At 38.6% G+C, this 13144-nt stretch overlaps 1 protein-coding gene across 1 annotated transcript in view; it reads right to left on the bottom strand.

Annotated features, from left to right (window-relative positions):
- Window positions 1–2494: 2494 nt before the first annotated feature.
- The window catches only part of arhgdig (Rho GDP dissociation inhibitor (GDI) gamma), a 29079-nt gene continuing 18429 nt past the window's right edge, over window positions 2495–13144 (bottom strand). Inside the window, exons 4-6 of the mRNA XM_069676360.1 lie at window positions 9854–9930; window positions 4770–4833; window positions 2495–4586 (exon numbers count right to left, since the gene is read on the bottom strand). Of these exons, the coding sequence (XP_069532461.1) occupies window positions 4390–4586; window positions 4770–4833; window positions 9854–9930 (338 nt within the window). The 3' untranslated portion in view covers window positions 2495–4389. The remainder of the gene's footprint in view (window positions 4587–4769; window positions 4834–9853; window positions 9931–13144) is intronic.

The raw sequence follows: 13144 nt of genomic DNA, 5'->3' as shown, positions 1-13144 counted from the left end.
TCTGAGTTCTCAGATGATAGTTGCTACTGAACCTCAAGTAATTGAATGACATTAAAGGACAATCTATGGGGGTTTAAAATTGATCACAAAGCATTAGTTTCTTATTATTTTCATATGAAAAGGTGTGTTTAACTGTTGTAAATCAGTGTTGGTTTAGAGAGATTAACATGAACTCATTGCCCCTTTCAAGGGGTACCTATCCCGACTGTGAAGATGAAAACACTCAAGGACAGACATTAACACACTCAGCAAAAAATTGATTGTAGAAAATATGGTAACATGGATATCACTGTCATGCCTGAATGTAGGCACGTAGACTTTAGCCAGTAACCGGTTAGCCTCGCTAAGCTTGGCATAAAGCTAGCAGACAAGGGGACAAGTTAGCTTGGTCGGTAGCAAGTAAAACATTTCTGGTTGTTTTCCCAAGATCTCGACTTATTTATCTCGAGATAACACCGCTAACATCAGATGATCGTAACTTGTATCCTCAGAGTTGCAAAAGCACAAAACGAACATAGAAACAGGCTTAATGGTGCATTTCATTTGTACTCGGAGTTCGGACATTTCAACTGGATCTTCCCCTGAGGTCTCATTTCCGACTCGGAAAGTCGGAGGAACCTCACCAACCACAACCTCATAATCAAAGATGGCTGCTCCGTGCATCAACAGTAAATGAAAGCTGTAGTATTAACTGTTTATAATCACTTCTGTCTTGCATCTCATTAAATCAGTCTTACACCCAGTACTGTCCAATTTATTTGGACATGTTGTGGACCTCATACTTGTTCTGTAGTTGTCTGTACTCTGAGAGAGCAAGCACAACAACTGTTTTACTGGAGGGGTCCATATCTTGGTTTTCCGACTTCCTTCCTTCTTCTTCTACTGGAACGCGGTCAACTCGGGTGTAACGTCATTCCCAGTTCTGAAATCTGACTTCCGAGGTAATTGGAACGCACCATTACTTACCTCATTAGTGTGGATCGCCGGAAAGTGATCAAGATTCAAGACATGTTTTGTTACTCCGGTTATACAAGTAACACTATGTCGAATTCTTATGCTGGGAGGCTCCAAGTACAAGGTTTAATTATAACTAACAAGTGGAGCGCAGTAATCCAATACACCAGCTCAGCCATAAGATTTGCTTTATGTTGCCTGTAATGTCCAGGCTTTTTTCTAAGCTGTCATAGAGGTGTTAATTCAATATTTCAGCGTCAAGCTCATACTTGGTGGTGGGGCTGTACTGAGCTGCATTATATTCAGAGGTGTTCCTAACACTCAGGCCCCCTCATGTATGTAAATAGGGAGGACAAACAATTAGAGACACATCTCAATATAATTGAGTTCAGTCTAACACCACCTTTAACTACGGCGTCAGTAATAAACATCATTAAATTTACACACTTCCGACTCGCAACAAAACATAAGTGAACAAAAACTAAACTTCATAAAAAGCAGAATCCATGTCAGTGCTGTCAGATTGAACTGCATCAGATTGCACAGGTGTACCTAATGAAGTGGCCGGTGAGTGTAAGTCGAGGTCTCGAGAAAACAACTGACATTAACTCGCTATCACTTTGTTATCTCGAGATAATGAGATAACTTAATCCGTAATAATGGGAAAACCAGCGTTGTTATCCCGAGATAACGAGATAAATAAGTCGAGATCTCGAGTAAACAACTGAAATGAACTCCTTATCGCAAGAAAACAACGCATTATTATCTTGAATAGATCCAGATCTCAAGAAAACAACCGTTAATAAGTAAATAAAATGTATGGATGCATGTCCACTTAGAGAACATTTCCGTGTGTAACATTTTACTCATACTCGTACTCACTAGGGATGCACAATATTAGATTTTTTGCCGATATCCGATATGCCGATATTTTACAACTAATTTAGCCGATTACCGAAACCGATACCAATATTTTTTCCCCACACACCTAATTGCAGAGATCATCAACTCTCTCTGTATTGGAATTAGCGTACAGTATAATGGTGATACTCTTATCACATTTGTTACAACGGTCGGGGTGACGGGTCTTGAGATGGTTAATCAAGTTTGTAGTGTTGAAAGACTTTGCCTTGGCTCCTCCTCGCATCACCGAAGCTGAGCAGTCATTGCAAACAGCAGTTTTCTATCTATTTCGGACTCTTTGAAAAACTTCCACACCACGGACATTTTGGCTTCTAACTCTCTCATGCTGCAGGTAGACACACATGACGTCATCACGCTGCGCCGCGCAGGTCTTCTTTGCGCCGGGGACATTGCGCTGAGGTCGGGCATTTAATCAAGTATGCAGCAGCCCATTATTTTATCGGTTAATTATATCGGCTGATATCAGCGTGTTGGTCAATGTTAAGCCAATATCGGCCGCTACCGATAACGTGCCGATAATATCGTGCATCCCTAGTACTCACATTTTTGTTCATATTCTAAAGTATCTATACATACACATCATTAAGCATGTATTTTCAAAGAGATATCCTTCTGGTTGTTTGAATTGCCTTTATTAAAAGATACAGGATAGTAGATTGGACAGCAATATTTGAGGATGCAGCTCTTGGTGGTTACAGGCCGGGGCATTAGATACAGACATGTTCCCAGCTACCTGTTCCTTTAAAAACATCCCTGTATTTACTGTATCTGAAGTATATGGCAACCATTGACATCTGAATATTGCGTTAGTATCTTTTTTCTTTTGAATCACATTGAATTTTACAATAAAGTCGTAAAAAAATGAAGAGAGAATCTTGCTTAAACCATGCAACACCCAACAAGCCTACATTTACAGTTAGTCTTAGATCACAACGATTTCAAATGGGTTCAATATGCTCAGCAACAATGACGATATCATATCCAAAGACTTTACACAATAATGATAGTTCTTATTTTTTAAGGGTAGTTAAGTCATCCCTTGGTATACTTCTAAGACAGTACTCCATCTTTCTGCTGCTATCTTAAAATGTTTCGTTAATGTTCAGAGTATTCACATCTTGTGTCCTTGGAGGAGAGCTTTAGAAAGGGCTTATTTTGTAAAGTTTTACTGAGTATCAAATCCTAAAGGACGTACATGCATCTCTTTCTACAATATGCACAGTTCAGGAACAGTCTGTCGTTGGTCTGCTCGTTCAGAAAGCTCCACAAAGACTTGAGAAAACTGAAATATAAAAATGTCTAAATTTGCTTGTCAAAAGGTCTTAATGGGAGAAGAGCTGATTCAGCTGACCATTTTATTAATGGTTGGGAGCATAAGAGGGTCATTTTATCATAATCATACCTGACTTCCTTCAGAGTCCGTGATGTGTTCTCTTTTTCTTCTGCCATAAAATATTTGTGTAACTTGTTGAAGGAAGAATAAAAAAATGTAATACAAAAGTAATATTATGAAAGAATATGAAACATGATAGAAAAAATGTCTTCATTAAAATAACACTGTTGAACCCGCCCCCTCAATCAATAAAGAACAATCAATCGAAACCTTTGAGACAGCATAAAAACTACAAATTTATGAAGAAACTACACGAGCTTCCCGACACGTATAGTTACAATTCAGACTCCATGAAAATGGGGAAATGATGTAACAGAAAGATGAAAAAGCAAATATGAATGAATTAAGTTAGGAACTAAACTTCCCACAATGCCTTTCAGGTTGCAAACAGGGAGATTAATGTTGCCATGAATAAAGAGAGTTAGCTAGTAGGCTGCAATGTGAGCTCCGTTTTGGTGCAAAATTTGGCAAATTGGCGCCGTTAAAAGTTAGCCGAATTAGCTGTTAGCATTTAATGTTTGCAGTTTACTCAATATCACACAGACAAATGTCACTGGATTACTTTAATACTGAAGAAACTGTAAAAATGTGATGATTCTAAGGCAGGTTCTGATGTTATAAGGAGTTCCAAATGCTTTAACGTATTTCATCTCTTCTCTTGTAATTATCCGATGCATGTATTGAATTTCCCTTTGTGCCTCAAACTGGCTTCCTTTTTACCGCCTGTTTTTCCTTTTTACGCCCCACTGCTGCTTGATGAAGGCAGAATACATGACAGAGATGAGAGGAAACGATGGACAACTGAAAGCAAACAGAAAGGGAGTCTTATGATCCCCAAAGCCTCATTGTGTGATATAGATGTAGAAAACAGAAGGCAGAGAGAGGGGGGGACTGTTTTCTATTCAGTCCTCATCGCTCGTTGGTTTAAGGAGACCTGGATTAAACAGACAAGGAAGAAAAAGGTAGAGAAGTATGAGGAGGAAGGGGAGGAGACGGAGAAGAGGAGCCTCGGCCTCTCAGAGAAGAAGGTGGAAGAGGGAGAGGACAAGAGGGAGGAGAAGGATAGGGGTGAACGAAAGGGAATGGTAACATCATGTCTCAGAATCTGTCAGCCTTCATTAATCCCAGTCCTTCTTGATGTCCAAGTTCCAATCCCATTCCAAGTAGATTATCTTGTCGTCGTCGATGAAGCGGGACTTGACCTGATACTGGCCTCGGGACATCATGCCTGTGGGTGCCTCGTCAGCCGGGCCCACGTACTCGTGCTCCTCCACCTTTGGGCCGTAGCTTCCCACCATGTGCGACACCCTGTCCACTGCAGGAGGATGCAAAATGGACACTTAGTGAACAGGCCACATTTTGTACTCTACATCCACTATTTCTACGATTTAGAAGTTCTTTGGGAGTACGATATGCTAAAAGAGCTGTAAAGTGAAACACCAGATGGATCATATTGTCCTTCTGTACATTTGGCATTTGTTGGCCGAAGTGAACTTACCTTTTATTCCTTTTCTGCTGGTCACATGATGATACCTCAAGCCAGAAACGATCTCTCTGTTCACCTGCAGACACACAATTTTATCCAATCTTTGTCATTTACAATCAAAACTGCCACACTTCTCCTTAACCTCACAAAGTAGTAACCAAACAACGAAACAACGCTCACAGTTTGTTCAGGTTTAGCTAGGTTCAGGCCTCCCACACGGATATCAGAATAACCTACAAATGCCTCATCCGAGTGAAATATTGTTGTTGGACATAATTTAATGCATCTCAATGTCATTTTAGCAATATTACTCAAGAGAGTGATGTTGTACTGAATATCAGTATCTAAGATAATCACAGCCGTGCTGATATTCAGTATAACATCACGACCTCCAGTGTGATATTGCTTTTATACAACAGTTAAACAGCGGCAAATAGTAGTAAAAAGTAACAATTAACAACAGATAATTTTTTGCTCCATCAACTCAACTAGTGCCACAACTTAACTGAAACTGGACTTCTGTTGCTAGGCAACACAGACATTCTCCTGCACTCTTGCTACTTTGTTTGGGTCTGAAAGTTACCACAAGCAGCTTCTTTGTATGACGTACATTTATCTGTTTTAATTCATCATCGACCAGTGAAATAAGAGTCTGCTGTGTGATTCAGAGGTACCAGCTTGATCAATGCAGACATACAGTCTGTTGTTATGTTAAACAGTATTCAGAACACCTGGCTGAGGCGGAGTGATACACAGAGTGAAAAGTCCCACTGATGTTGTTCTCTATATCAGCACTCATGGAATGCCTCTTATCCAGATTACATGGTCAGAACTAACTGTTATATATTATATTTTTTCCACTATTTAACTGTAAATATATTCTAGTGAAATGTTATGATGGTCAACTAATGATCATTCAGGTAAAATTATTTGAAAATATACAGGTAAGTCGAGCTAGAAACGTGCAAAAATGTCATTTCTCTGCACATTTTAGCAACATATTTGAAGGCGTACTTTAATGATTTAGTTAAGAATGAAGAACAATCAAAAAGGCCGAGACCTTCAGGTTTAAAGTTCCCAGTATTGGATAAAGCAATAGAATCAGAATCAGGTGTATTGCCAAGCAGGTTTACACATAGAGGGAAGTTGTCTTGGTGTTTGGATTCATTGAACACAGAGCTAGAATTTACAAAACTACAAAGCAGTTTAGCTCAGTGATTAAATTATTCCATATACAGTTCCATATACAGAGGCTACAGTCCTCGACGTGGCTCGACTCCCACCCTTGACCCTTTGCCGTTTGTCGTCCCCACTCTCTCTTCCCCTGTTTCCAACACTGTCCTCTCTCTGTCTCAATGAAGGCATAAAGTTAAAAAATATATATATATATAACAACAACAACAACAACAATACTATCAAGAATCTTAAATAAAAAATAAAATAAATTAAAATGTAAAAAAAACAATATTATTTGAAAAATATGTAATAAAAAAATAAAAGTTGTGGATACTGCATTTCCCATAATGCAACTTAACAGCTTCTTTAATTAGACCCTTCCTAAGCTATTTAGTGGCAACTTCTGTCAAACCAACATCTTCAGTCTGTAAGATCATTTTCTGCACAAATCAATCAAATCAAGCATGCACCGATGACATCACTATGACATCATCAAGGCTTTTTTTTTTTTAAACAAAACCTTGGAGCGCTCTCGTCCGGAAGATATTTTGTATGCATTTTCACAGGTTCTCAGGTGTAAAGCAGTGGAGTGACCTTTTAATAAATAAAATGAAGTGAATAAATGGATGCTATTGATTTTGTTGTTGTGCTTTGGGAAATATTGCATTTAAAGCTTGCAGTGAGGCTGTTTGTCCAGAAGGTGTCCCCACAGCAGAGCGGCGTCAGTTTTGTCACTCCAAACACATCTCTCTTACATCTAAATTATTATTCATGCCAAATGTAATTGTCACTGTCCATTTCTTTCCCTCAATTTCATCAGGAAAATATACAGATCCTGGACTCTTATCCAATACAGAAGTATTTCCTAAAATCTGAATCGATCTTAGACTACAAGAGGAGGAAATAGTTGATCTGTTCAGACAGTGCCTGAGTGTATCTTACAGATATGATGAAAACCAATAAGAATTATAATGAATCTGCAACTCACCTTAAAAAAAACCCTCATCATTACAAAACAGCCAGTGGTTATGTATTTTGCATTCATGGGTCGATTGTTCTCCCCATTGTTCGATAAACATCCTCTCTGGCCTCTGGGCACGCTCCTTCTCTCTCTAGATATCCGCTCTGCATTTCCTTTCAGAAACATTGAATCCTACCAAGTCTGCATTTATTTATAGCGGACACGCGGCTCGGGAAATAGCTGCTGTGTGTTTACATGAGTGATGAGTGAGCAGAGAACAGAGAAGCGGAGAAAGAGACAGATAAACAATGCGTGACGCTCGGAGAAAAAGAAAAAGGTCAGAAATCGATGGAGAGAAAGAAAGATGACAGGGAGGCTAGGCTGAGTGGCAGTTAATGGGAAATTAGTCATTGATGGATGTTTTAGCTTTGAATCACAGCTTGAACTTATTTCTCCTTGTTTCTATCACACCAGAAAATATGTGTTTTGTATTAGAGTTGAACTGGGAGGGAATGAGGACGGTCGTCTTTGATACATTAAAGACTGGAGATGACAACTTGTTTACCATGTTCAGTTCTTTTCTGCAAAGATCTCGCAATCAGGGCAGCAAACAGAAGTTTAGGTCATACCAACCATAGTATAAAAGATGGACGACACATAAGCTCCCTAAAAGTGAAGCCAAAACATCTCTGCCTGCAGTGATAAAGCCCCCCTCCTCCATGTTACCAGATGGAAGATGAGTTGAACTATGAAATTAAAATACACGTCAAATATTCTCAGACATGGTTTCTGTCATTAAAGTCACTGTTCAAATTACACAGTGGATATCAGGGGAGCCCTATATTTGTCACATGTCCTTACAGTACGATGCAATATGTTTTGAAACATTTTGATACATTATGAAATGATTTGATACATTATGAAACGTTTTGATACATTATGAAACGTTTTGATACGTTTTGATACATTATGAAATGATTTGATACATTATGAAACGTTTTGATACATTATGAAATGATTTGATACATTATGAAACGTTTTGATACATTATGAAATGATTTGATACATTATGAAACGTTTTGATACATTATGAAACGATTTGATACGTTTTGATACATTATGAAATGATTTGATACATTATGAAACGTTTTGATACATTATGAAATGATTTGATACATTATGAAACGTTTTGATACATTATGAAATGATTTGATACATTATGAAACGTTTTGATACATTATGAAACGATTTGATACGTTTTGATACATTATGAAATGATTTGATACATTATGAAACGTTTTGATACATTATGAAATGTTTTGATACGTTTTGATACATTATGAAATGATTTGACACATTATGAAACGTTTTGATACTTTATGAAACGATTCGATACATTTTGATACATTATGAAACGATTTGATACATTATGAAACGTTTTGATACATTATGAAACGACTCGATACATTTTGATACATTATGAAACAATTCGATACGTTTTGATACATTATGAAACGTTTTGATACATTATGAAACGATTCGATACATTTTGATAGATTATGAAACGTTTTGATACATTATGAAACGATTTGATACATTATGAAACGATTTGATACGTTTTGATACATTACGAAACGATTCGATACGTTTTGATACATTATGAAACGATTCGATACGTTTTGATACATTATGAAATGATTTGATACATTATGAAACGTTTTGATACATTATGAAACGATTTGATACATTATGAAACGTTTTGATACATTATGAAACAATTTGATACGTTTTGATACATTATGAAACGTTTTGATACATTATGAAACGATTCGATACGTTTTGATACATTATGAAACGTTTTGATACGTTATGCAACGATTTGATACGTTTTGATACGTTATGAAACGATTCGATACGTTTTGATACATTATGAAACGTTTTGATACGTTATGAAACGATTTGATACGTTTTGATACGTTTTGATACGTTATGAAACGATTCGATAAGTTTTGATACATTATGAAACGTTTTGATACATTATGAAACGATTCGATACGTTTTGATACATTATGAAACGTTTTGATACATTATGAAACGATTCGATACATTATGAAACGATTTGATACGTTTTGATACATTATGAAACGATTTGATACGTTTTGATACATTATGAAACGTTTTGATACATTATGAAACGATTTGATACGTTTTGATACATTATGAAACGATTCGATACAATATGAAACGATTCGATACGTTTTGATACATTATGAAACGTTTTGATACATTACGAAACGATACGTTTTGATACGTTATGATACGTTTTGATATGTTACAATACGATACATTTTGATATGTTACGTTACGAAACGATATGTTTTGATACGTTACGATACAATATGATACAATACAATACGATTCGATATGATACGATACACAATACGATACACGATACAATACACGATACAATACATGATATAATACATTTTATGATACATGAATGGAATATACTTTCATGCCCCCATGGGGAAAATTGCTTTTGGCTGCAAACTACTGTCTCTGCACTCCGCTGTGGTATTGATAAACATAACTTTCTGAGTTAGTTAGTTATAATGTTCTCATTTTAGAAATCAGAGTTATTAATTAATTAATTAGTCAGACTTGAGAAAAGAACTGATGTTACAAGATAAGTTGCTTCTCCAGCATTAATCCTTACTGGCACTGGAACGGCACTGAAAAGCCTCATTAAATATGATAATGCTTCTGTTGTTGTGGTTTTATAGAACATGGCTTACTCAGCACGGCCTCTCTCCCTCCATCTCTTTAATACTTACAGTAAATACCTGATCATCTGTTTGTTCATTCAATCCATACACAAACAGAAATCCACCCCGGTTGTAATGTACAGTAAATCTCTCCTTCACTAATATACCTCTGGGGATGCATCCGTCCATCTTACCTTGAAGTCTATCTTTAGTCTGAATGTTGCTCCTTCCTGTAAGACAAAGGTCTTCTCCCTCAGAGCTCGCAGGTCTCCTGCACAAACGACACACAACAAGACATCACTCATGGTCAGTGTGACACACATGACATCATCTGCTAGCAGCATTTCAAAATGACTCACTGTATGATCACACTGTGGCTGTCACACATGAATCATATGCTATGAATCATATCACATACTAAGACCTGAAGCCATCAGCAGAAGATTTAACAAAATAAGTAAATAAATGAATAAAGCAGACTATAAAATTTCATGTCAGAGAGAGAAATATATATGATTAATGACGTGAATGTATTATTAACTGGCTACTGCTTCAGCAGCTAGCTCCTTGCAAACTTGGACTCAGGTAATGGGGACTCTTCTTTGGTGATTGGACCGGGACTTGAACACTGGGGACTCGAGACTCGACTGCTACACTGCTACACTGCTTCACTGCGCCCATGCAGACAACAGCAAAAGAGATGCATTCATTACAGCACTAACACAAGCATTTGTGTGCGCAGAATGTAAACTATGTTTGTATCATGGCGCTAGTATCGATCCATCAAACCCCATCTTTTTGTGAAATTCAACCCAAGCGTCAACCTCTGCTGTTCAAAACTGAAGCCAATGCGGAAGTGCAAAAAACTGCAGTTCTTCGAGTGTCCACTTGAGGCTCCGGAAACCAAGATCTAACATTACAGCAGATGGGAAAATGCCCATTTTTACATCAGGAAAAAACATGTTTAAAGCCTGGTACAAAAAAACGGTTTTGTTATAAATAGCTAATTTTATTGTACAGGGGGTGAATTTTTATATAACTCACCTGCTTTAATTATTTTAAGCCAAAAATTATAGGGGCGGGTTCACTTGAGTGACAGGTGGATACTGCTGGCTGTCTGCTAGAAGTCAACACAGACACTGAGCTGAACTTCACCGTGTTTGAAAATATGTTTGAGAAATAATCTGTCCAAGAAGTCTGTGCTCCAACTTTTTCAGTGAGTGAAATTCTTGTAATATTGTATCGATACATTAGCTCTAAGTAGCAGGTATACTATGCTGGCCATACCCAGCTTTTTAGCCCGTTCAGTGTTCATCTTACATTTATTTATTAGTCGGCCGGTGCATAAATAGGAGTCAGGATTATTGTCGGCTTTTCCCGGGAGAGAGATTTCCGCCGGCCGTAGTGATGAGAAGACCGCTGCTTTTAAGTTTCCCGGTTTGTGTTGTTCACTAAGTCCACTACTTCTTCATTAGTCTGATAAATAAACGACTGCAGTCAGTAACCACCACAAAGAGAATCTCCTCAGTGGGAAACACGAGGTTCAACTAGGTCATCCGTCAGGTAATAAATCAGCCGTGTGTGTACGCCGTTTAGCTATGATAACTAGGTGTTTGCCGACCCCTCGCTTCCCTCCCGCACCGCCATCTCTTCCAAATATGGTCACTTCTGGCTCTTCTGGTGTGATGTCACAATGGCTTCATTCATTATTTATACAGTCTTTGAGTTTAAGACATCAGCAGCTGGGAAAACTACTCAAGCATGTTTGATTAATACTTTCAGGTGTGATGCGTTCTGCATTCACACCTCAGCACAACCCTGACACACAGGTTATGTGGTGTTCTTTGTACAGCGAGGTTGTCTTTGTGGTGCTGTGGGGTTTCATGCTGAAGGAGGGGAAAACATCCTGAGCCGTTGTAAAAGGCACATCACAATCAGAAATGTATCCACTGCCTAATCAGCTTATATCTCAATTTAAACCCGACCATCAGTCCTGAGTGCTTCCTAATGGAACGGAGAGGAGGAAGGAGGAGAGGAGATGGAGGAGATATAGAGGAGGCGGGTGAGTGAAAACAGACAGCAGTGTTGTGCTGAAGGAGATAGAAGGACGGCAGACAAGGCAGTGAAGGAAGCGACCTACAGGTAACACAAACTGAGCTTATACAGTGTTACATCTCTCCCTCAGAAGCGCACAGGTTTGCTTCCCACTGCTATCACACATATATAAATATATATATATATATATATATAAAAATATACATGCATCCATGGTGATATAAGTAAATGGGGCATGTTGCTCTTGCCAATAAAAAGCGTTTGACGACTGTCTGTGGTGTGGGAGTGTTGCACCACAACATGAAACACTTTAAACATCCCATTAGATCAAATCAAAACTGCAAATCATCAAGCTAATAAATCCGCTTTGTCTCTTTCTCAGCGTCTTTTCATTCAGTCTCTCTCCAAGAACATTGGTATGTGCCTCTCCTCTCCCCTCTCCTCCCCTGGATTCATCTCCTTTTCTTCCTCTCGTCTCAGGGGGCCGAGAGGAAGGAGAAAAAAGGAAAGATGCCGGCCTCCCCCGGGAGCGTCTGACTGAGAAAATAGGTCAGTGTAGAGTGCTGTCTACCTGATCTCCTCACACTAACACACACACACACACACACACAACCACGCGTTATGTCCTCATGCAAGTGAGCACGCTAGGATGCACAATCCACCCACTGAACACACAGCTTTAGCTCACAGTAGGAAAATATTGTACTGATGCCAGGAGGCTGAATAATGTAAGAAATTAATTAACAGAAAATGATGGTGTAACCGCACTTAGAGGAAGACATTTCTAAAAGGCAAAGTGGAGTATTAGAGACAGAAACACACATTATGCATGAAGTAGTTGATCATATAATGGCTCCCACAATCCAAAGACATGCGCGAAAGGTTTATTGGCCACTCTTAATTAACCAGTAGGAGCGTGAAAGGTTGTCTGTCTCTGTGTGTCAGCCCTGTGATTGACAGGCGATCAGTCCAGGGTGTACCCCGCCTCTCTCCCGATGACAACTGGGATAGGCTCCAGACCCTGAACAGGATAAGCGGTATGGATAATGGATGGATTAGATCTGTTCATAGTATTGAAGAAAGTCAGAGGATCCTGAAAGTTATAACAGTTCATCCCAACTGGACCATGGATGTGTGCACAGAACCCATGGAGTTGTTGTTAAGCCTTAAAAGTTAACAGGACATAAAAGCCATGATCACGTCTCAGTCTGTTGAAGCCCGCAGTAAAGCTGATATCGAGGTCATGCAGAAGGTCAGAGCGGACTACAAGAGCGACATTCCTGCTATACATCAACAGACCTTTATTAGTGTTGGCTGTAAACAGCCCCATAGAGCTATGGGAGATATCCATGATTATGTTGAGATGCCAAATGAGATCTTCCTCTTCCTCCTCTGCTCTTTCAATGTGGAGGGTTTCAAGCATCGACTGT

The sequence above is a fragment of the Semicossyphus pulcher genome, unplaced genomic scaffold, assembly GCF_022749685.1.
Source record: "Semicossyphus pulcher isolate SPU_LCO1_2020_fin unplaced genomic scaffold, fSemPul1.0.p SCAF_25, whole genome shotgun sequence".
Taxonomy (NCBI): Eukaryota; Metazoa; Chordata; class Actinopteri; order Labriformes; family Labridae; genus Semicossyphus; species Semicossyphus pulcher.
This window is presented reverse-complemented; position numbering and strand designations above follow the sequence as displayed.